At 51.0% G+C, this 23,586-nt stretch overlaps 11 protein-coding genes across 11 annotated transcripts; 6 read left to right on the forward strand and 5 right to left on the reverse strand.

Annotated features, from left to right (window-relative positions):
- Positions 1–265: 265 nt before the first annotated feature.
- Positions 266–1,881, forward strand: COCCADRAFT_32329 (uncharacterized protein; the record flags this gene model as incomplete). The annotated part of the gene is made up of 2 exons (XM_007708859.1): positions 266–743; positions 800–1,881. The coding sequence occupies 2 exons, from the start codon at positions 266–268 to the stop codon at positions 1,879–1,881; spliced, it is 1,560 nt and encodes a 519-aa protein (XP_007707049.1).
- A 439-nt stretch (positions 1,882–2,320) lies between these two features.
- COCCADRAFT_22000 (uncharacterized protein) lies at positions 2,321–4,402 on the reverse strand (the record flags this gene model as incomplete). Its single annotated transcript, XM_007708827.1, has 2 exons — positions 2,321–3,050; positions 3,081–4,402. 2 exons carry the CDS (start codon positions 4,400–4,402, stop codon positions 2,321–2,323), a joined length of 2,052 nt encoding a protein of 683 aa, XP_007707017.1.
- A 291-nt stretch (positions 4,403–4,693) lies between these two features.
- Positions 4,694–5,372, reverse strand: COCCADRAFT_32331 (uncharacterized protein; the record flags this gene model as incomplete). The annotated part of the gene is made up of 4 exons (XM_007708860.1): positions 4,694–4,788; positions 4,851–4,947; positions 5,029–5,131; positions 5,188–5,372. 4 exons carry the CDS (start codon positions 5,370–5,372, stop codon positions 4,694–4,696), a joined length of 480 nt encoding a protein of 159 aa, XP_007707050.1.
- A 2,085-nt stretch (positions 5,373–7,457) lies between these two features.
- On the forward strand, positions 7,458–9,033 carry COCCADRAFT_82510 (uncharacterized protein; the record flags this gene model as incomplete). The annotated part of the gene is made up of 5 exons (XM_007708917.1): positions 7,458–7,518; positions 7,570–7,692; positions 7,747–8,257; positions 8,309–8,873; positions 8,926–9,033. The coding sequence occupies 5 exons, from the start codon at positions 7,458–7,460 to the stop codon at positions 9,031–9,033; spliced, it is 1,368 nt and encodes a 455-aa protein (XP_007707107.1).
- A 734-nt stretch (positions 9,034–9,767) lies between these two features.
- Positions 9,768–11,035, forward strand: COCCADRAFT_82613 (glycoside hydrolase family 10 protein; the record flags this gene model as incomplete). The annotated part of the gene is made up of 3 exons (XM_007708918.1): positions 9,768–10,230; positions 10,308–10,768; positions 10,892–11,035. 3 exons carry the CDS (start codon positions 9,768–9,770, stop codon positions 11,033–11,035), a joined length of 1,068 nt encoding a protein of 355 aa, XP_007707108.1.
- Positions 11,036–12,154: 1,119 nt separating this feature from the next.
- On the forward strand, positions 12,155–12,358 carry COCCADRAFT_82604 (uncharacterized protein; the record flags this gene model as incomplete). Its single annotated transcript, XM_007708919.1, has 1 exon — positions 12,155–12,358. A coding segment is annotated over one exon (204 nt), but the record flags the coding sequence as incomplete, so codon positions are not given.
- A 1,615-nt stretch (positions 12,359–13,973) lies between these two features.
- On the forward strand, positions 13,974–14,333 carry COCCADRAFT_22003 (uncharacterized protein; the record flags this gene model as incomplete). The annotated part of the gene is made up of 1 exon (XM_007708828.1): positions 13,974–14,333. The coding sequence occupies one exon, from the start codon at positions 13,974–13,976 to the stop codon at positions 14,331–14,333; it is 360 nt and encodes a 119-aa protein (XP_007707018.1).
- Positions 14,334–15,324: 991 nt separating this feature from the next.
- COCCADRAFT_22004 (uncharacterized protein) lies at positions 15,325–16,602 on the reverse strand (the record flags this gene model as incomplete). The annotated part of the gene is made up of 1 exon (XM_007708829.1): positions 15,325–16,602. One exon carries the CDS (start codon positions 16,600–16,602, stop codon positions 15,325–15,327), a length of 1,278 nt encoding a protein of 425 aa, XP_007707019.1.
- Positions 16,603–17,206: 604 nt separating this feature from the next.
- COCCADRAFT_691 (uncharacterized protein) lies at positions 17,207–18,161 on the reverse strand (the record flags this gene model as incomplete). The annotated part of the gene is made up of 3 exons (XM_007708797.1): positions 17,207–17,586; positions 17,635–18,008; positions 18,064–18,161. The coding sequence occupies 3 exons, from the start codon at positions 18,159–18,161 to the stop codon at positions 17,207–17,209; spliced, it is 852 nt and encodes a 283-aa protein (XP_007706987.1).
- A 633-nt stretch (positions 18,162–18,794) lies between these two features.
- On the forward strand, positions 18,795–22,415 carry COCCADRAFT_82588 (uncharacterized protein; the record flags this gene model as incomplete). The annotated part of the gene is made up of 2 exons (XM_007708920.1): positions 18,795–18,845; positions 18,936–22,415. The coding sequence occupies 2 exons, from the start codon at positions 18,795–18,797 to the stop codon at positions 22,413–22,415; spliced, it is 3,531 nt and encodes a 1,176-aa protein (XP_007707110.1).
- A 421-nt stretch (positions 22,416–22,836) lies between these two features.
- On the reverse strand, positions 22,837–23,535 carry COCCADRAFT_693 (uncharacterized protein; the record flags this gene model as incomplete). The annotated part of the gene is made up of 3 exons (XM_007708798.1): positions 22,837–23,153; positions 23,210–23,268; positions 23,519–23,535. 3 exons carry the CDS (start codon positions 23,533–23,535, stop codon positions 22,837–22,839), a joined length of 393 nt encoding a protein of 130 aa, XP_007706988.1.
- Between the last annotated feature and the right edge of the window lie 51 nt (positions 23,536–23,586).

A 23,586-nucleotide genomic window follows, 5' to 3' on the forward strand; every position in this document is an offset into this window, starting at 1 on the left:
TATTGTTGATCAGAAAGTTTGAAAGGTACATAGTACTCTGCCCCGCCACGGTTTACTTGCACCTCAATCGCAACCGCCACACGGAATTTCTCAGCGCCCTCCTTTGTAACCTCACACTCCAGACCCAAGCAGCCTCCGCGGAATAGCTTTCCGTACTCGCAAAGCATTTCGTTTATTGCGCCAGACGCTCAGACACACGGCCCTACGCCCGGTACTTCTCGTTAGACGTAATCACTGGCGAGCAAAACGCAAACACGCGCCCAAGATGGATGAGGAATCCGTGCTCAATTTCTGCAGCATCACTTCGTGTGATCCTGAAAAGGCTTCGCAGTATCTGCGTTTGACCGATGGCAACTTTGAGCAGGCTATACAACTCTTCTTCGATGCCCCGGGGCTCGACTTCACTCCATCCGCACCATCACAACCTGCCCCAGCCGCCACCGCACAGAATCCTATAAATATCGATTCCGACGATGACATGGACTTCGATGCCACTCCTTCGGGCACAAACCAGCCTTCAAGAAGTCAACCTGGTGTTGAGGACGACGAGGCCATGGCGCGGCGGTTACAAGAGGAGATGTACGGCGGTGGTGGACCTGGAGGAGCTGGTGTCGACGAAGTTCGCGCGCCTATGCAACGGACGACAGAGACCCTGGTCGGTCCTGGCTCCAATTGGGGCCCTGCCGACGAAGAGGAGGACATAGATGCTCTAGTGCAAGAACAGCTGGCTCGTCGCCGAACTGGTATGCCGCACTTCTCGCATGCCACTTTCACAATTGACTGACCCATTCAAATTTAGGCCGCGCTGGTATCTTCAACCAACACACAACCCACACGAACGTCTGGGACGCTAGCACAGATTCGAGCACGCGGCGACGAGAACTCGCGACCGCAACGGGAGGTGCGTCCGAGCAGTCTTCTAAGATGAACATGCTCGCAGAGCTATTCCGGCCACCATTTGAAATAATGTATCAGGGCTCGTGGGAGAAGGCACGCGACATGGGCAAGGATGAAGAGAAGTGGCTCCTCGTTAACATTCAGGATCCTGCAATCTTCGACTGCCAGCGACTGAACAGAGACATCTGGAAGAACGAAGACATCAAAGCGACTGTCCGCGAGAACTTCATCTTCCTGCAGTACGCAAAGGACGATCAGCGTGGACAACAGTACATGAACTACTACTTCCACGCTCGCGACAGCTCAGATGCTTACCCACACATCGCCATTGTCGACCCTCGAACTGGTGAACAGGTCAAAGTATGGTCAGGCCCACCGATACCCGAGGCCGTCGAGTTCCACGCCCAGCTTCACGAGTTCCTCGACCGCTACAGCTTGAATGTCAATGCGAAGAACCCAGTGGCGAAGCGAAAGTCAGAGTCGAAGAAAAAGGACGTCAACCGCATGACTGAGGAGGAGATGTTAGAGATGGCACTGCAAAACAGCTTGGAGAATGGCAAAGGCCCACAGGAAGACGATCCGGATGCTCTCACTAAATCGACCGACAACATCAAGGGCAAGGGCAAGGCCGAAGAAGCTGCACCAGAGCCAGAGCCAGAGGCTGCTCCGTCAAATCCAGCCTTTGCCGCCATTTCCGCACAAGCTCCTCACACAGAGCCTACAGTTACCGACCCAAAGGTAACCACACGCATCCAGTTCCGAGGCCCATCAGGTCGACCCATTGTCCGCCGATTCAACCTCGCAGATCCTGTACGCCGCGTGTACGAATGGATCAAGTCTGATGTACCCTGGGAGGGCAAGCAAGGCGCCGAGTTTGATCTTTCTTTCATGGGCAAGAACCTTATCGAGCATCTGGACGAAACGGTCGAAGCTGCTGGTCTTAAGGGCGCAAGTGTCATGGTTGAGTTCATGGACAGCGAGTAAGGGGCTCTGTTGAGAGACGACTTGCGTATAGGAATGGATTTCACTATGCACAGGAATATGCTCTCAGGTTGAAGAAATGGAGGACATTGGGACGACAGACGAGACGCAATTAGAGCCTTATCCTATGGCTCTTGTTCCAAACATACCTACATTACTGGCGCGGTCTCCCCCTGTATAGATTCTTTTTTGATGATTCACTACCGATACGTAGTCAATACCCGTGCATTGTTTGCAAATACAGCTACCTCTTTCTGTACCCATCAATGGAACCAGTGCTTCGGACTGCTATCATGGTGATTATCGTGACAATGATGAGGCAATGCATCGGACGAAAATACACGTTCATATGAAACCCTTTGATTTCACGTCTAGAAAAATGACTAGACTCGCGCAATGGATGCCCTAAGACTATTGCTAACCACGTCTCTAACAGACCTCACTAAATCATCATCAACTCATCGACTCTGCCCTGATCCTCCTTCTCTTTGCCTACTTCTCCTTCATTCTCTTTCTTCTCGGCCCCCTGCCCCTCGCCCTGATACTCTTCCCTACCTCGCTCGACCTCACTCTCCTTTTCATCATCCATCCCGATCTCAGTATCACCAGCTGACTCTCCCTCCTCTTCTTCCTCTTCTTCCTCCTCGTCCATACCCTCGTCCAAATCCAACTCCTCATCACTAAACGTTCCATCCCACGCATCCTCCTCCTCGGAAACAAACAACTTCCTCCTCTTCTCTATCTCATCCGCCGTCCTCTCCCGTTCCGGTCCCATCCCACGCTTCCCTCTCTCTCCCTCCTCTTCCTCCTCAACCTGCTCTATTTCTTCCCCCTTTGCTGTCTCTTCCACCTGCTCAGTCTCTTCCACCTGCCCCTCCTCTTCCAATTGCCCCTCCTGTTCTAACTCCTCAGTTTCAGCAGCCTCATTGCTCACCTCACCCGGCGCGACTTCGACGCCACCGCCGAGGTTAAACCGGACCCTCATGTAGAGTTTCTTGGGCTGTGATAGATCTCTTAACGCGGGGGTTATGGTGAGTTCATCTTGGCCTTCATCGCCGCTGACAGGAGAGTTGACCCGCGTGTCTCCTTCTAGGCTGCGAATCACCGAGTCTGCCTCATCGCCGATTACAGAGTCTACTTCATCGCCTGTTCCGGAAATGTCGTTGACAGTTCTATCGAGGGCTTCGACATGCGCGAGCTACGCGGCTTTGACTTTTTTCACGACTTCCTGTGCTTCCTTTGCTTCTTGGGCGAGAATGACATCTATGATGGCCTGGATGTCGTCGGTTGGGTCTTCTTCTTCGAAGAAAACGGCATTGTCATCTCCTTCGTCGTCGGATACTTCTTGTACAAAAGGTGGTGGACATCGTTCTCTTGTCGGTATGCCGCGATGAGGGTCGTCGGAGGGAATGGCTTCGTGTCCGTAATGTTGGATTTGGAGACGGCGTCGCATTTGGAGGTATTGTTGGTATGGTGTGCCTTGGAAGCCGGCGCAGGAAATGACGTTGTCTGCAGCATCGAGCCATAGAGGTTGGCCAGAGTGAGACAGGCCTTTTCGCATTCTGGGTTTTCTTTTCTTTGTGGTATCTAGCTTGTTCGCTGGTGCAGTGTATGCAGCTTCAATCTGTGACAAGCCTGAGTCAGTTTCCCCAATTACCTCTTCTACTCTTATTTTACTGCCGGCACGTTCAAACTCCTCGTTTTGTGGGTATCCAGCGGCGATCTGCTCTTTGGCATGCTGCAACTTGATCCTAAGTGCCGCGATCAAGTTGACGCTCTCTTGCGGTCCCAGAGCCCGTCTTTTTGCACCATCACTCGATCCCACCGATACATGCTGTACGGGCCTATCCTGAATGAATTTGATAAAGGCATCACTTTGATCATTTGTAAGGCCTCCAGTACTCGAAGCGAGTCGGTCTTCTTCAAGGTATGATAGAGCGAGTTCCAGATCCCAGTGGGTTGCGGATAAACACTGCTCAGCTCGATGATATGATGCGCCGGTCAAATCGGCAAGGCCACATATGATCCCCATTTCGTCATCCGTATACTGTGCCTCGAAACTTTCGGTTGTGTCCAAGATCTCTGGCTCTTCGAGAATAATTGTTTCCGGAGAAGATGATGATTCGACATCCACGCGCATGACTATAGGTTTATCGAGCTGCTCGAGGACTTGCTGAATGACTTCGTCTCTTTGAGATATCAAATATGCTTCTTCCTCAGCATCAACCATTTCTTCGCTCCCATTTTCAAAGTCGCTATCCCCACCATAGAGCAAGTTGAAATCACTGGCGTTGCTTCTGAGTCTTTCCACAATATCATGTTGCTCTGCTGTGATTTCGTCATCTCCCTGGCGTTCGCTCCGAGCATATAGCTCCGCCACGAGATATTTGAAAATCCTACGGTGATGGTCCTCCTTGGTCTTGAATATCTCCACATTCTGTCGAATGGCAGCTCTTTGCCCTTCGAAGTTCGCTTTCCCTGCACTGACGGGTTTGAATGGTAGCGGGCGTTTCTTAGGAGCCATGATATTGATGTTAGTAAGATTATGATGTTATATCAAACGATGGTATGACTGTGACGCGGTTGACGATAACGATGACGATGGTACAAGTATAGAGTGTATTGTGCGTGGTTATCAGAAGCTGTCTGTAGACGAAAGGACCAGAGAGAAGGCGCAGTGTCGTCACGCACGTGGCCGTCAACACGAACTTTCTAAGAGAGGTAACACGCCTCGACGTCCTTCGCTTGCAGGATACCAAGGCAAGAGAGCTTCGATGGTAATTCTCCCTTCGAGAAAAAGATCTTGTCATCATAATCAATGCTCCTGCATAATTTTCTCATCACCAATCCTCTGGGTAAAGGTCACCGTCCTGTTCGTGATTCTCCAAATTCCGCTCGCACCGCGCACACCTAGAATCGCGGGTGTTAATAAGCACATGGTTCATACTGATTTGTTTGGAAGAAATGCTTACCCTCGTGATTATCATTTTCTGCCTTCAGCAGCATCACGTTGTCGATATACTTGCCGTATGCGCACAGCATCTTGCCCTCATGTGGGCCCTGTCCAAACTACGTACACGAACTGTAAGCGAAAGGTGTTTTGAAGGCAGCAGATCGGCATTTTGAGAGAATATCTCAACCATCACTTACATGCACTCCCTGGAAGTATGTCTCCACTTGCGCCGTGCGCGCATCAGGCCTGAAAGTGATGGTTTGCGTTGTAAGGCTATGGTGTGTGCGGACTGGTCCGAGACTAAGACAGTTAGATCCTGACATACTACACAATCACAAAGAGGGTCGAAGTAATACCGGTTCTTGATAGCGTCTTTCACTTCGCTCACGCTCTTCATGCTGTTGTTGAAGGGATAGTTCGCGTCAACATCTGGAACGAACACCCTGTCTAACATATCGAAGTCTTTCGAGTCAAGTGCTTGGCAGTAACGTGATACCACATTCTTTATGGCCAACACATCGAGCGGATTGATCTCAGTCATAGCGGATAGCTTGAGGACAAGATATGCCTCTGCGGGGTAAAAGGCTTATATGCTTACTCTCCCGGAACCCCACTTTTCGGAGCCGAAACTGTAGATGTCAATGTGAGATAGAGGTGAGCTTTTCTATCCCAATACACCCTACGTGTGAATAACTTTGATGGCGTCATACCTGTTTTAAAGTTAGCCGACTAGTTCCACATATCTCACCGAAACACAATATGCCACCAAGCTATACATGTTCAAGATTATCGACTTTGTAGCCAAATAGCAATTGGAATGAAGTTAATATACTCGGACCGCGCAGCTTTGATTTTGAGATTCAATAGAGGTACCACTTCAGAAACAAACGCCATTCTTTGAATTACTTATGTCGCAGCTGATATCGCTTCTGGGAAACTGAACCCCCGGCCTCTTCCACCATACTACTTACTCTCTGACAACCCGTCTCCAAGTACTGTTTGCAATTTCCATCCATTCACTCAAAATTTCTTGTGGAACTTCAGTGCAAGTAGGACGTTTGTTTCGTATATCACAGCTGAGCTACATGGATCATTGAAACCCACATGAATATTCTCATGTATCGTTAATTTACCAATACATCGTAGCGGTCTCAGCAATATGGAAGAAATTATTCAGGGAAAATGGGCAAAAGTGATTGTAGTGTGCAAGTCGAGCACCTTGGCAATGAGAACAATCTGTCGCTATTCCATTTTTTTTTTAGGAAGTTCGTCCATTTGCAGCATCGCAATTGGAAGATCAGCACTCAAAAAGAAAGCTTGATATGAGAGAAGCAGAGAAGTTCTTGATAAATCAGTTTATTCGTACAGTGCATTGGTACATCCAAGCATATGAATAATACTGAGTGAATTCAATTGGTAGCTAACTACGTGGAGTAGCTGCAAAGGCTGCTGGAGGTGTTTGTAGCGCCTACGAGCCTAAGCCAAGAATAACTGAGCACATTTCTAGCCGAAAGCCCGGTTGGCCGAAAGCTAGGCAAGTGTGCTGGCTCCTATTATCAAAAGTCCGCGTTAAACATGATGCAATACCCACTTCGGCTCGGCTTCAAAGACTGATAGGCTCTAAAGCTCGGGACGCCTCCCGGGACTGACAGACCTGAACGAGACTTGGCGAACGATTCATCGCAACACATGATAGCAAGTCGTGTCCCAACCAGTCATTCACATGTCGATGTATCCAATCAAACGACAAAATGTCAGCCTTGAGATCCTTCAGCGAGATGGTGGCTTCACATGTTTCCTGACAGGGCAAATTACTACACCCTCTTTATTCGTTCATTTGTCGTCATCCTATACCCGTACACCAGGATAGACAATACGCATATGCATGTATGTTCGGCATTGCTGTCTAAGCGCTCACTGACCAGAGAACCAAGCCTTGGATACATCTCAACGCTACGGGCCAGTCCGGCGTGATGCGCACCTTTGGAATCCTCCCACATATCTTGCATATAATCCCTGTATAGGTGCTGGCAAATCAGCGACGGTGGATGCAGTGTTCAACATGCTAACCGATGTGGCCAAACAGAAGTGGATCTCGATGGCATGGAATATCCCATTTGGAAAGTCTCCGTCCCCAAGTTTGGCAAGTTGCTGTATGTCAGGCCCCTTGTACGACGCGAGTCGACCTATCAACTGGACGTCTACATGTGCGCAGCGGGCCTTGAAACTGAACAACTTACATAGCTGAATCAGCACTTTGTGGGGAAAAGATATCCATATCCACAAATCACAATATGCAGGTGTAAGTAGTAGGTGCGCCTTTTAAGTGAGGAGTAACCCAGATTATAAGTTCAAGCTGCGTTTGATTCTTGATCTCACTCAGAAACCCCAGGAACACCGAAATAGTACCTGAAGGCACTTCTGAACTCTAAATATCTACATCTCAACAAACATGGCGATGTTAGCGTTGGCGGAGTTCGCTGGAAACCCGCTCAACCTTGGGCTTTTATCGCTTGGGATAATGGTTACAGCAACACTATGGCGCATCTTCTACATGCAAAAGCTCCATCCCCTTTCGAAGTTCCATGGGCCATGGTATGCGACTTCATTCTCTATCGTGGGTGCCATGATCTCGATTCTTCGCAAGGAACCCGAGTGGATTGCGCATCTTGAAAAAGTGTACGGAAGTAAGGTGACTCCCAGGTCCCACACGGTAACAAAGGTCTAACATACCACAGCGGAACACCCTATTCGCATATCTCCTTATGTGCTCCTCTTCTGCCGACCATCTTCGATGAAAGACATCTATCGAGATAACCAGATGAATATCAAGGGTGGAGTCTATCAATCCGGAGCACTAGGTTAGTGTAGGTGTGAACCATACACCATTCACGTATTAACTTTGCGTACCGAAGGCCCCCCGAACCTGGTCTCGATTGTAGACGGCGAAGAACATCGCGCGTTGCGAAAAGCTTTGTCGAATGGTCCGTGGACTATTGGTCCGCTGAAGAACGCATGGGAGTCACGCTTCGACGAACTCATTACACTCTTTATCACCAAGCTGCATGAACATGCCGAGGCCAAAAGCATCATATGTTTATCCGACAAGATGACCGAGTTTGCAGCTGACATTCTCGGCATGATATCGTTCTCGGAGCCCTTTGGCAGCATCAAAAACCAGCGCGATGAGAGGGGATTGATTGGAAACTTTCGCAAGGGTCTTCCCATCTTCGGCTTCACAGGAAGATTCAAGTTTCTCCGAGAGAAGCTGTTGCCTCTTCCTATTATGGGGAAACTGCTTCTTCCATCTACCGCTGACGAGGCAGGAATGGGCTGGCTTATGGGAGAGGCAGAAAGGCAGGTGGCTGCTCGTGAGAAGCTGATTGCCGAGGAGAAATTCCAGGGAAAGCCAGACTTCTTGCAACAGTAAGTCGTATATGAAGATTGCGTATAGAGCAGCCTACTAAGCATAATTAGCTGCCTAGAGGCTCGCTTCTCGGATGGCTCTCCATTGACCCCACTTCAGAAGCTCAGTCATGTCACACTGCTTATCCTAGCTGGAGCTGACACGACGGGCACAGCAATGGGTATGACGCTTCAGTTCATGCTCACCAACCCTTCGGTCCTAGCAAGAGCACAAGCAGAGATTGAAGCAGCTGATTCAAAGGGCCTTCTTTCCACGCCAATCCGTTACGATGAGATGAAGCAGCGTCTCCCGTACTTTGGAGCAATTATCAAGGAGAGTCTACGTCTTGGGCCTCCAGCCGTTAACCTGTTCTCCAGAGAAGTTCCAAAGGGTGGGAAAGTCATCGACGGCCACTTTGTGCCCGGCGGTACTGACGTTACGAACTTTGCGTACACGATTCAGCGAAACAAGGAATTCTACGGAGAAGACGCCAACGAATTTAAACCAGAGAGGTGGCTAGAAAGCCAGCAAAGGAGTTTCGACATGGAAGCAGTTCAATTTACATTTGGGACAGGACCACGGGTTTGCCTGGGTAAAGACGTGGCAATACTGGAGTCGCATAAATTGCTGCCAGAGGTACGTTGCAAGGCAGATGATGCCTCACATATACGAATACTAACTGATGAAGATTATCCGCCGGTTCGACTTTGACATCAAACAGCTCGGTAAATATACGGTTACTGGCGGTGTAGCCAGTCTTCAAGGCCTGATGGTTTGCCCCAAATCCAAGGCGTAAAAAGCTAGCAGGGTTGCAAACAAGCCTTTCGCTGTTGTTTTCCATAACGGTTCCTTGCAGACGTACGGCTATGGTGCTGGGCGAGATAGCAGCGGATAAAGAGGCTAAAAGCCAGGGCTAAAGCTTTGCCCTTTCCCCGCACTACTATGAGTTGGATACCAAGCCCATCGGTTGTTTTTCAGACGCATCTTTTAATATGTCCGAAAAGACCCATGTGACGCCTTGCCCGATGCAAAACACACTACCCCATATACTCACACTTACACGATGCCTGCAATCATAATTGCCCAACCAATAACAGAAAGTTGTCGAACGTCTTCCATGCCAACCAGAACGCGTCCCTGTCTTTAGCACAGCTATATTTTCGGGTCTGCGTTATACGTGGCAATCTTAAGAGCTGTAGACAGTGGTTACAGTTGGCTCAATTCTCCTGACTCTGGGGATTTATGGGTCTAAATAAGGGTGACTGGCTGGGCAAAATACGATTGGAGACATGGTGTATCCACACCTAGTCTAAGCACTGTGATCGCCGTTATGTAAAACGGTCATATGGGGAACTCCACTCTCGTATTCATGACAAGACGGTTATTCAGATCGAGTCGGGTAACGTGTAGATGAAGAGTTACTAGAAACCAAGAGTTCGCCCACCATCATGTGTGATGAGTACGTTTGTATAAATAGGAAAACGATGCCACAAAGTGAAAGGACAGAACTTCACCGAGTTTCAGTCAACGATGCATTTCTCAATTCTTACCACCGCCCTGGCGCTCGCCAGTGTTGCCTCTAGCACACCTCTTTCAGTCAGGCAAACAGCCAACGCTCTCGATGCTGCTTTCCGTGCTCGAGGCCGCTCTTACATCGGCACCTCATTGACCATCCGCAACGACAATACGGAGCAAAACATCATCCGCAGCTCGGAATTCGGCTCCATCACGCCTGAGAACGCTATGAAGTGGGATGCTACTGAGCCCAACCGCAACCAATTTAACTGGGGCAATGCCGATGCCATTGCAAACTTTGCCACGCAGAATGGCAAGCAAATGCGATGCCACACGCTGGTCTGGTACAGCCAGCTCCCAAACTGGGTCAACCAGATCAACAACAACGCTACGCTCATGAGCGTGATGGAGAACCACATCAAGCAGGTAATGGGCCGATACCGTGGCAAGTGCACTCACTGGGATGTAGTCAACGAAGGTAACTTCCATCTTTTCTCCCTTTCAACCCCCAACAACTTTGACCGTCTGCACAAAATCTCACACAGACATACGCAGCCCTCAACGAAGACGGCACAAACCGCAACAACGTCTTCCTCCGCCTCATCGGCGAACAATACATGCCCATTGCCTTCCGCATGGCCGCTGCCGCCGACCCATCCGCAAAGCTCTACTACAACGACTACAACCTCGAGTACGGCACGGCCAAGCACGCCGGCGCCCTCCGCATCGTCAAGCTGATCCAGTCCTGGGGCGTCCGCATCGACGGCGTCGGTCTGCAGGGCCACTTGGTGTCTGAGCCTACGAACACGGCTAGCGACGTGACGCCCAGCGTCCAGGTCCTGACCAAGGTGCTGCAGGATTACGCTGATTTGAATGTCGATGTTGCGTACACCGAGTTGGATATCCGATCAAAGAACCCGAGTAACAGCCAGAAACTTGCGGATGCAGCGGCGGCGTGGGCGAGAGTCGCGCAGAGCTGTATTAATGTGCAGAGGTGTATTGGCATGACTATTTGGGTACGTCTGATTCCCTTTTTCCTCCTGCCTTTCTATTTCTCTTTTACACGGATCCGCCTTTTCTGGGCGCGGTAAAAGAGAAGAGTTTTTTGTGATTGAAACTGGAATGCTGACGAGTACTAGGGAATTGCTGACAAGTACTCTTGGGTTCCTGGCACGTTCAACGGCGAGGGCTCGGCTTTGCTGTGGAACGACAACTTCCAGAAGAAGCCCGCCTATACGGCTTTCTTGGACGTGCTCAACGGCAAGAACGTCACCACCGTCTAGATCTCCGTTGTGTTGCGAAATGGTGGAATTCGGCAACAGTGGTGTTGTTGGAAAAGGACCGGGTCCAGAAACGTGTGACACAATAAGCGCAACATCTCTTCTGCCTTCTCTTGTAAATATTCAGAATCGCAATGTCTCCATGTACATAACCTCTTCCAAAGCAATCCACACAAAAAAAAACCCCCAAGTAAACGAATGAATCAATTCTTCTCGCCAACATCTCGCTCCACCTTCTCTCCCACCACCCCCAATATTTCCCCATCAAGCAATTTTGCACAACTCCCATCGATCGCTGTGAGCCTCAAGGCATCATCCATGAACAGCCCCGTATTCCTCTTGGCCTCGCCTCTCTCCTGCACCCACCCTCGGCGTTGTCACACAGCCATTGGCCCGTACGGCGAGGTCCCTCCGCCAGCAAGGAGGATATGCAATGCGCAACACCGGACCCTTAGCCCGTGTGGGTATCGCGTAGCCAGGGCGTATCCTCTGGGGGGATATTCCCTGTTTTGAAGGGTGGGCTTGGGGAGCGGCATGACTTGTGGTTTAAAGTGAATTGTGTGCAGGAGACTAATGGGGCGGGCTCGCCGTTGGTGGGGGGGCGCAGGCTGCCGGTTGTGTGTGTGTGGGTGATGGCGGCATTGGATTAGCACGTGCCGGCGCGCGCAGGCCGGGCAAATGGCTTTCCGCAGGCTGGCGGCTTGCGGAGGCGCCCGGCGTAGAGGGTGTGGGCGCATGCATCTGCATTTGTATCTACCGGGTATGTGTGGGTTTGGCCCGTAGTGTTGCCGTGTGCGTGGAATCTTGCTTTGCCGTAGGGTGTGTCTTTTGTTATGCCCGTCATATGTGGGGTGGAATGGTACTTGTGCACATGTAACTTACAGTAAAGTCTTGTTGGATGGTTGTAAACCTTCCGTTTTATTACTAAGATGCATGTTGACCTGTAGGAGATAGATGAAGGAGTCGGCTTTGGTAAAGGAAAAAAGGAAAAAAAACATAACGTCATGTATTAATGCCTTCGAAAAAGGTTGCACACACACACTCACATGGTAACTGCACGCTTCGGCGTAGCTCCGCCTCAACTACCCTCCTCTCGTACATGCATGTAAGAAGCAAAACCTTCATCTGAAAAGACCAACAGAAAAAAAACTTTCCCACACATCTCCAGTAACACTCCCTTCTCACGCCAAACTCCCTATTCAAACCCAGTCCCACCCCAACCTCCACACACGCAAGCGGTTAGCACCGCAACCCCCCTCCTCGCACCAGACCCACGACCTGCACTTCCAAGGGTCAATATTTTTTCTTCTATCAATCTCCGGTTAGCACCACATGCTAGTTACGCACCAACAACCCCCTCCAAGCCGGCCGCATAGATGGTGGCCCGCCGCCCCCGTTCCACAGCAGCCGACCGGTCCCCTCCACCCCCTAGCCCAGCAAACCAATGACGTCGTACCCTTTCCCCCCTCCCGCCCGCTTGGGGAGCTGGCTAGCTATGCTTGCATGCCCTTTTACGGCCCTTAGTATGGTGTTTGCAGCCGTTCCAGGAATCAATGGTTGTTATGCTGCATTTACCGCATGAGGAAATTGAACGTGTTGGGTTGGAGACTTGGTAGTAGTGTGTGCATGTGCGTAGGCTAGACCAATCACTTACTACTGGGATGTGGGTTTCTTGAGGGAGTTTTGGTACTATTACTACTGCTATTGGTTGCGCTGGGTTCTGGTTTTCTTTCTCGGTAAGCGTTATTGAGAGGTTGCGGCTCTTGGGGTTGTTGTGTAGCCTTTTTGCTTCAGCGAGCTACCAGTGAGTCCACATGACTCGTGGTTTTGAGTGGTTTCTTGGTAGTTGCTCTTGTGCGACAACGATTTTATGATCCAGAGGATTGTATTCTCTTGACTGGCTCGAGATTTGTCCTGGAATATAGATACCGAAGCCTCATTTAGACATCTCTTGAATTATGTCTTCTGGCTTCGAAGGTATTTTGGCAAGTAGTTCGTTGGACGGCTTTCTCTACATACCACTCAATGTCTCATCTAAGATCCGCTCTATTTCACCTCATGCCTTATTCTGGTGGAGAAAAAATGATACGCTTTAGGAGGAGAACGGCTGTGGGATCAGCGCTGCGCTCCATCGGAACAGCCCGTGTCGGTGCATTGCATATCCCATGTTGATCACACCATAATCCAAAATTGGCATACAGGACTCGTCGCATCCAAGGTATTTCTTTGTCGTATGACATTCCACTTGTCGTTACAAATAAAAGATAACCAGTCACCGAACTCCAGGCTTGAGTTTCTTTGCCCACCAATGAAGCACCAAGCGGCAAGCCCCTCAATGCAACTATTCCTAAGCTTCGACTACGGCGCCGACAGCATCGCTACTGGCCATCATCCGAAAAGTATCTTGCGCCACTTGAATGTTATACGAGGCAGCCACTACTTAGCGCCGGCAGTATGCTGATCTCTCAATGCCGCCGGTAACAAGACATGCCATTAATCGAAAGAATAACGAAAATACCAAAGAAAATCCAAAGATTTATACCTAAGATCCAATTCAACACATCAATCTAAATCGACCGCGCCATTAACCCCCCTCAAACCATCTAAACCCCTCGTCCAGCTTCGTATGCAGGTGCAAACCCCCAGAACCTCGGTAGTACTACATCTCCAATTTCTTCCCCGCCCTATTACAAACCACCCTCAGAAAACCTCACCATCCACCCGTCAATTTTAGTCCGCAATATAATATCGCCATCAACATCCGCACACGTAAATCAAGCCGAACCCCCTTCTCCACCAAATTTCTCCTCCCACTCCCAATTCAAACCGTAAAACGCCAACAACCAAATAACAGCGCCAAGCTTTTTTTTTCTCACTTCACTTCAGCAATCACCAACAAAAACCATCGCAACAATCGCCCAATAGAACCTAAACACAAACCATGGCCCCCAAATCTCTCAACAACACCTACATCTTCCCACCCGCCCCCCAACGCAACAAAATCATCTTCGCCGGCGTGGTAATGGTCCTCGCCGCCCTCCCCACCCCTTCCTTCCTTCTCCCTTCCTCAACCGTCCTTCCAGCGACAGTGGCGCGGTACCTGCGTTACACGAAAAACTTCGTCTACTACTTCCTGTACATTGCGCATGCAGCCGAAACCGCGTGGTTTACTACACAACTGGCCAAGTACGGGGTTAGTTTCGGGAGCAGCGCGTGGTGGAAGTGGATGGGGACCAGTTTTCTCGGAGGCATATATTGCTTTGATTATTTTGGGAAGGCGGTTGGGGAGAAGATTATCTGAGGTGCGGAAGATGGGGGGAGGGTTTAAGTTGGGCGAGATGAGGTAGTGGAGTTTGCAGAGGAATTGCTGGTGTGAGGGAGGGGTTGGGTCTTTTTTGTAGGAGTCTTCGAGGATGTGGAGAAGAGGGCGAGGACGCAGTTTATTTGGAGGGCGGTGGAGGTGTGGAAGCTGCGGGTTTCGTGGCTGGCTGATAAGGTGCGGAAAGAAGGGAGTTCCGAAGCGTCGAAGTAGGGGCGCATGGTGGAGTTTTGGTCTTTGTTGTTTTGGCGCGTTTTGATATTTAAGTAGTTGTATTGTGTTTCGTAAAAAGGAGGATTTTCAGGAGAATGTTAGGAGATGCATAGTAGCGGATACAGACCAGTGAATAGCGAACAAGTCCGGACAGTGAAGAGAGTAGACACTGATGTTGAAAATGGAGAGATCGAGTGAAAGAGAAGAGAGAATTATATGTTTGATCCGAGTACTTGAAAACAAGAGAAAGGCCAATCAGGTTGAAAGTCAAAGTGATGGTGTGGCGAGGTATGGACGGGAGAACAATAGTAACTCGAAGAGGGGTGTTTAAGCAAGGGATGGAACAATGTGCAATCCTATGTGGAGATTTTATTGCGCATCTCACACGAGTAGCATCAGACTAGGAATTTTCGGGTTTCCACTAACTCTGCATTTTCTCTAGCCATCGAACTTCTCACATAAAACACTCGTTTAACTCATTCAAAACATGAATGAATAGGGGTTGTATTGGCATATACATAGTTATCACTGAAGTAGCTAGATACACTGTATTTTTGTCTCTGAAATTGGTGCAGGAGTCCTAGTAAGGAGAAGATAACAAGAAAGCTTCTACGGCACCAAGGCCTGGAAAGCTCCTTCCTACAATCGGTGTATCAAAAAAAAGATTGGTTTAAACAACTGAATTGGCTTCAGATTTCGGATGTTGCGTTTAGTTGGTAGAGAGGCGGGGGGAAACATGAATACCAATGACAAATTCCCTTCAATACCCAATATCACACATCGTGACATCCTCCACAAAATGCTTCTCGCGATACCCCCTCGTCCACCAAAGATACCACGGTACAACGTTCATCTTAATCTTATGCCCCAACCACGGCGTATCCTGAACTGTCTTCACCACACTCTGACTCTCATCAAACGCTACATCGATCCTCGCACGCCTCAGACTCTCATACGCATCAAACGCTTCCTTAACCGGCGCACCCTCCTCCCGTCTCGTCTGCATCCACTTTGCCAAACACCTCGAGAACAACACTCCATCTTCAAAAACAATGCCTGTCGATTCTCCCTGCGGTGGCATCGCATGTGCCGAGTCACCAATAAGCATAACCCGCTCCGTCGCCCACCTCCCCCCCTTGGTAAGCGTGAAAACAGGCCAAAGAAACAACCCCTCCGCATCCTCAATCCAATGTGCAATCTGCGGATTCGCAGCCCCAGAGTAGCGTTCTAGCATCTCATCCCGTGTTTTCTGGGCATCGGCGCCCGCGGCTTTCCAGCCGTTGCGGTCGGCGATCTCAGGTACTTGCATGAGAGCGCCAACATAGATGCTTTCTTGGGCGCGGTCGTGGAAGGAGGTTAGGAGCATGCCGCGGCGCCCAAAGTTCATGCCGCTGATGCTGAAATGCGTGGGTTCGAAGGTGCCGGTGCTGGGGTCTTTGCGACGGGGAGCAAAGCCAAAGGCGTTGCAGATGCCGCTGTAAATGGCTTTGCGCTCGGGCTCGACGTGCTTGAGGCGGGTAACGCTGTGGATGCCATCGCAGCCTATTAGGATGTCGGCTCTTGCATTTCCTCCGTCTTCGAATTCGATGCTTACGCTGGTGGAGTCTTCGTCGATTTTGGTGGTCTTTTTTCCGCAGATGAGCTTGATGTTTGAGTGCTTTTCGATGGCGGCAAGGACGCCTTTTAAGGCTTCGCCTCGTGTTATTCTCAGTGCTGTAAAGGGTGGGTTTCCTAATCCTTTTCCTTCGGGGCCTTTGAAAGACGATTCGGCAATTTTTACGTTGGTGTATAGGTCGAAGACTTCTACGGCAAGACACTCTGCGCCATAGTCCTGGGCACGGATTTCGTCAAGCGCTCCTAGGTGTGACAGAAGACGAAGAGCATTTGGCGTCAGGTTCACGGCACCGCCGATGGTTGCGGGTTCAGGTCGGATCTCGTAGATGGTGATGTTTGGTGTCTGAGAAGCTGGTGCGAACTTGGTGAGAGAAAGAGCAGTGGTTAGGCCGGCTATACCACCCCCCAGAATGATGATATCCATAGGTTTTTCTGAAGCCATAATGAGGTGCCTGATTAAAATTTCTTGATTGATGAGTGCTGGAGGACTAAAAGAATAAAGGTGTGCAAAGAGATATCGAGTTATAGCCAACGCGATGATGCCCTAGTTGCCATCCAAGTCACAATTCAAGCAAAACCAAAGTGCACCCCGCTAGGCGGGACGACACTTATACATCAGTGTCATACATAGGGTTGTTTTCCTGAAACGAGTGCTCACCGTCATTGTGAGTGGTGCGGATGGGATGAAGTCTCGGCAAAGTTGGGGAACCGACTAGACATGATCCTTACCTCAGAGTTCCCGAACGGCCCGCCCTTGTGCAAGTCGTATGGCTCCATAAGCAAGTGTGGTAGCAATGGAAGCACGACGCGCAATGCTGTCCGACGGTGTAAATGGTGAAACACGGTATGCACGGCTTAGACATCTGTGAGGTTGCAATCAAATCCAACGGGTAAGGCAAAAACTAGTTGTGTCAAGCTTGGTATTTCCCTACTAATCCAAAATCCATACAAACGCCGGCAGCCCATGCTTACTAACGCACAAATCGTACAAGATACACTGACAAGTTCGCTCCCGAGTCTGACACCGTCTACTGCTTCTTCTGGGCATTAGGACCCATCTCCTTGCTAAAGGCAAAGTACGAAACTTCGAGACTGGTAAGGGCTCGGATTCCGACGAGCAGGATCAGGAAGAGCGGGACGATGGCAGCAAAGCCCATGAAGATGCCGGGTGTGAAGTACTGGTATCTCTCAAACAGGCCGTTGTTGGTCGAGTTGGCGCGCTTAGCGTGGGAGGAGAGGTCGCGCTTGAGTTCCATCTGGACAGCGTCTGGGAAAGGCATGTCCATCTCGTATTGTTGTTGTTGGATAGACTCCTTTGCTTGCGACTCGGTCTGAGGTGTGGTGATGTAAATGACGGTGTAGTCGTCAGCCTTGGCGTCATTGACAATGAATTGCTCGAGTGTCGCATCTACACAGGTCAGTTTTGGCGCTGCATGTCAGCCATGTGGAAACAAACCATCGGATTGGAGCTGCTCGATGCGAAGCGCCTTGGACGTAGGCGGCGCCGCGAATGTCTTCCTCTCGAACCACACGTCGTCATCGTCGTAGCCCTTTCCGCACTTGGCCACAAGGTGCTCCGTGATGGCTTTCGTGTCGACGCTGCCAGCAATGTCGGGGATAGCGACAGTCGATTTGACCTCGGCATGCTTGCCAGCCATGTATCTGCTCAGCTGGGGTGCAGCGCGGCCATCAGCGTAGTCGGCAGCGGCGACGCCCCTCTGCTCAACAACGAGGTAGGATTTGGTGGGGCAGTGCTCGAGAGCTTTGAGAACGTCGGCGGTGACGTCTGATGATGCAGCGATGGCGGCGTCATTGTTTGGGACCAGCAAGCTGCATGGTGGTTAGCTTGGAGACGTGAGGATGCACGGGAAGTTGGCAGGCGTACTCGGCTGTAGAGAAGAGGAAGAATGGCGACGTGTTGCGGAATGCGAGGGCCGATGGCAGGGCCGCAAGGGCGAGGGCGCCGGCGAGAGTCTTGACCATGATGATATCGGGGGATGGCGGGTTGATGGGGTCTGGTTGCTTGTCCGCGATGTTCACTGAAGCTCAAACGCGATGCGGCAGCCATGCATCGGCATTAGCCACACCTTTCAGCCACAGCTGCTCACTAGCCACAGTGGCGGCCAGGCCCTATGACGCGCTTGCTCCCCATGCATGCAACAAATGACAATGGAAATTCGGCAAGCGCCATAAATTATTCACACGCCCTCGATCACCCATCCACAAAAGGCTACGCGCATCCACACTGACTGCGCCACCCGATTGTTCATACTGTAGAGTCGCACTGCCGCAGTTGTGCCTGGCTGCCTGGCCTGGCCTGGCCGAGGAATGAGTGCGACTTGACTCATCTCGGTGGCTGCGTCTTCTCGAAACGGCCATCCTAGCGTACCTGCGCCCGCCGTTTCTGCAATATAAACTGCTCGCCACTGCAAACTTCCCCGGCATTACACCCCAAAAGCTGTCTTTTTTTCTTGTTCGTTTCCTTTCCCAGTTCAGCAGGCCGTACAAATACCAGAGCTTGCTATTGTACTCAGTTTTCTTTCTTTTCCGCCCCGAGGCCTTTGTATGATCACTATTCTGTCAACCACCAGCGCAATCACTTCTGAACCACAAAATATGTCGACTCCCACAGTTGCTTTCCAGCCGCCGGCGTCGGCCCCAGAAAATGTCCCAAGAGCACCACAAAGGCGACGAGGTGGACGGAATCGAAACACAAATGCGAATGCCAGCACAGACACACCCGCACAGCCAGAGCAGCAACAGGCACAACCAGGACAGCAGTCACAAAGAGGCGGCGGTCGAGGCGGCAGGGGCCGTGGTCGAGGAGGCCGCAATGGTCCAGCAGCCCATGCGCAGCCTAATGCTGCACTTGAGCTAGTACCTACCTTTGAGCTAGTACCTGCCTCTGTACAGGAAGCGGCACACCGGGGTGGAAGAGGTGGACGTGGAGGACGAGGCAGTGGTCGCGGAAGAGGTGGCTCACAGCATCCACCCCAGCGAATAGCTGCTGGTGGCCGTCAGTTCGGTGGACAGTTGACTGTTGAGGATGACACTGCATCCGTGTCCTCAGAGACGCCCCAAGGGCTACAAGCAGACGCACCTGCCTTTCAACCAGGCAAACCGATTCCTACCCGTAAGCCACGACCGCCGAAACAAAAGCAACCACAAGCCCCAAAGTCGACGGCCCCCGATATCGCCACTAGAACACACGAGGACATCGACAACGGTCATTACGAGTGCGCCATCTGTACAGAGGACATTACGAGACGAACGCGGGGCGTCTGGTCGTGTAGGACATGCTGGACAGTATTCCACCTGGGATGCATCAAGAAATGGTCAACCAACGAGGGCTCAGCAGCGGCGCGGCAGCAAGCCCAAGACGGAGAGACGCCCCCACCGAGACAATGGCGTTGTCCAGGATGCAATTTGCCAAAGGATGTTTTGCCAAAGAATTTCCACTGTTGGTGTGAGAAGGAGCTGGACCCTCGTTCCACACCTGGTATACCCCCATTCTCGTGTGGTCAGTCTTGCTCACGACCACGAGTGCTTCCCAAGCCTTGTCCACATCCCTGTGGTTCGACGTGCCACGCTGGGCCCTGTCCGCCTTGTAGTTTGATGGGACCTACGCAGCACTGCTTCTGTGGCAAGAAGTCAGTGACACGTCGTTGCGTTGATACCGATTACGAGCACGGTTGGAGCTGTGGTAGCGTCTGCGGAGAACTCATGTCTTGCGGACAGCATCGGTGCGAACGACCGTGTCATGAGGGTCCTTGTGGTGCTTGTGAAGAGAGGGTACCAGCGCGTTGCTACTGTGGTCAGGTTCAGAAGGACATTCTGTGTCATGACCGAGAAATCGAAAAGAATAGCAGCCAGTTGCATGTCGCTGCAGACGGCACTAGTACGGCAGAGAACTGGGTCGGCTCGTTTCAATGCCCTAACAGGTGTGGTCGTTCCTTTGATTGTGGAAAGCACACTTGCGAACAGGCGTGTCATCCACAGAATCTGGAAGCACCTCACTGTCCACGATCTCCAGATGTAGTCACCCACTGCCCTTGTGGCAAGACTGCACTGCGCGACATGTCAAGTGAATCTCGGAAGACCTGCGAAGACCCGATACCTAACTGCGATAAACCATGTGGGCAGATGCTGGCATGCGGACATAAATGCCGGCAACACTGCCATCAGGGCGAGTGTCGACCATGCCTGGAGAAAGTCAACATTTCGTGCAGATGCGGCCGTACGTCTTCCCAGACGATATGCCACCAGGGAACCGAAGAGCCTCCTCAGTGTATGCGCGTCTGCCGTGTCTCGTTGAACTGTGGACGACACGAGTGTGGCGAACGCTGCTGTGCTGGCGAGAAAAAGGCTGCCGAGCGGCAATCCAACCGTCGCAAGCCGAGACCACTGGACTCAGTTCCTCGTCGGCCCCTTGAAAACTTTGAATCAGAGCATATTTGTACCCGCAGTTGTGGCCGCCAGTTGAAATGCGGCAATCCTGAGCACCGTTGCCAGGAACTTTGTCACAAAGGCCCTTGCGGAACATGTCGTGATGCCATCTTCGACGAACTCAGTTGCAATTGCGGACGCACTGTCTTGCAGCCTCCTTTACCGTGTGGTACCAAGCCACCCCCTTGCCGATTCAAGTGCGAACGGCCCAAGGAATGTGGCCATCCTCAGCTGGACCACAGCTGCCATCAGGACGACCAAGCTTGCCCCAAATGTGCGTTCTTGACTACGAAACCATGTTTGTGCGGCAAAAGTGTTCTTAAGAATCAGCCATGTTGGCTAAACGAAGTTCGCTGTGGCCAGGTGTGTGGTCGTACTCTCAAGTGCGGCACACATAAGTGCCAGAAGCAATGTCACCGACCTGGGGAATGTGAAGAGCCTTGCACTCAGGCCTGTGGAAAGGAGCTCAACACCTGTGGTCATCCTTGCTTGGCTCCATGCCATTTTCCACATCCATGTACAGAGGAGAAGCCTTGCCCACACAAAATTTTCGTCACCTGCGATTGCCAGAGAATCAAGCAAGAGGCCAAATGTAACGCTTCAAAGAATAGCGATGGTAATCTGAAAAAGAATCTCAAGTGTGACGACGAATGCGCACGCTTAGAGCGAAACCGAGTTCTAGCACTTGCTCTCAACGTCGATCCAGCCCACCAAAACGACCATATCCCCTATTCCGATGCCACGTTGAACATGTATCAACAAAATTCTACTTGGGCAGCCACGCAAGAAAAGCAACTACGACTTTTCGCAGCTAATCCGGAGGAGAAACGCCTCCGTTTCAAGCCCATGCCTCGCAACCAGCGCGCCTTCATACACTCACTTGCAGAGGACTTTGGCATGGATTCTGAGAGTATGGACCCAGAGCCTCATCGCCATGTGGCCATTTTCAAAACTCCGAAGTTTGTCATGGCACCAATGCGAACACTTGCAGAATGTGCACGCACTCGCCAGGTCCAACAGCGTATTGCTCCTGCACCGGCTTCAGCTGCCTCTTCATCTGCAACGCCACGTCCTAAGGCCAGCACTACGAATACTGATCCATATAACGCGTTCCTTATCCTCAATCCTCGCTTCGCCCTCACTATAGAGGAACTCGCTCCTATCATCAAGAGTGTACTGGCAACTACATCGTTCCGCTGCGAACTGGAAATTACATTTCTCTTGAACGAGTCAGTTGCATTGAAGCCGCCTCTAGCAGCACGTCTTAGCATCCCAGAACCCGACATGCAAGCTATGCTCGAATCCATCCGAGCACCGCTATCCCAAGCTCTCAACGCGCAAAGCATTGGCAAAATCCAGCTCGCACGCCTTGACTCGACTCTGACAGTTCTCCGCAAAGAATCCGACGTCGGACCTGGATCTGGATGGAGCCAAGTCGCAGCATCAAAGGGTATTCCTACCCGACAGTTGCAGAAGAGCACGCCGTTTGGCAACAAGGGCGGCTTTGCAGTCTTGAGTCTGAGCAGCAAGAAAAAGAAGAAGGAGACGCCTGTTGAGGTGGCTGAAGATTGGGAGGCAGCTGAGGAAGAGGAGGAGCAGAAGGAGAAGACTAGTAGTTCTAGCAGTGAGATTATAAGGGAGGACGAGGGTGCTACGCCAACGGATGCACCCGAAGCTTCGGAGTCTGTGGCTGTGGGTGAAGGGGATAAGACTGTGGCTTCGGAGCAGGAGGTGCCTCTGGCGACTAGACCTACATCGGGTCGATGGTCTGATCTTGAGGATGGGGAGTAGATAAACTTATATCCTTCCTCTTTGTTCGCCTCTGGAACAGGGTATCAGGAGAGTATGGTCAAAAGTATATGTCAGGCATAACAAAATAAACTGCATGAACGGACACGATATACATTTCTGGTCGTGATGTGTCGCAAACATAGATAAAATGACCATTTGGCTGTTAGGAGTGATATCTTCGAAATGTTAACAACAAGTAATACTCGCTCCCCTTTTCTCAACCACGAGTCACAATCTCACAGCAATCACATCACAAAATCCACTTCGCAAGCTCGACAATACGCACAAGGTGATATATTTCATTCTTCGATAAAATTCGTATTGCCCCTAAAGCCATCATCGCCAAAAACGCCATAAATCGTGAATCGCAGCATTCACCTTCCATGAGAAAACGCCTTTCCATGCCACCTCTCCCCCTTTTCTAGAAATTATTCTGCTCCCTCATCGCCCTCTCCGCCTCACCCTCACTCACAATCCTCTTTCCAATCCACTCGGTCTGAAAACTATCATTCAACTTGCTCAAATCGGCAATGACCTCCCTGCACGTCTTCATGACTGCTTCCTTGGGGGTAATGGATCCGTCAGTCTGGACGCGCAGCTCAAAGGTGGCGAAGAGCGGGTGCGGCACTTTGTAGGCGGCGAACATGATGGCGGGGTTTTTGAGGAGGCGCTGCGAGAGGAGGTTGCCGAGGGTGTGGTCTTCTTTGTTGAAGGTGAAGACGGCGGTGTTGGGGACGCCTGGGAGGGGGGTGTTAGATGGGGGGAAAGGGAAGGGGGGGAAGGGAGGGACGTACGGGTTTCCGCCTTTTCCTCGACTTTTTCTTGGCCTTCGTCGAGGAGGAAGAGCTCGAATCTGGGGGAAAGAAGATGTGGTTAGCTTTGTGCTGGCGTAATATGTGTATGGTTTAGGGTAAATTGGTTATGCGCCAGTCGTGTAAGCTCAAGAGTTTGCGCTGTCCAGGAGTTTGCGCGAGCTGGGGGTTAATCCACGTCGCATAGTCGTTGCGGTGCATCGTCCGCGCCGAGGAGCACAGGATTGCGGATCGCGCAGACGGAGGATGACTGTGTGTATTGAAGCAGAAATAGAAAGCATCGATACGTACCTGTCTGGCGCGTTCATGGTACTGGTGTCGTCTTCTTAAATCTACTCTTCTTGGTCGTGTATGTACAC

The sequence above is a fragment of the Bipolaris zeicola genome, assembly GCF_000523435.1.
Source record: "Bipolaris zeicola 26-R-13 unplaced genomic scaffold scaffold_4, whole genome shotgun sequence".
Taxonomy (NCBI): domain Eukaryota; kingdom Fungi; phylum Ascomycota; class Dothideomycetes; order Pleosporales; family Pleosporaceae; genus Bipolaris; species Bipolaris zeicola.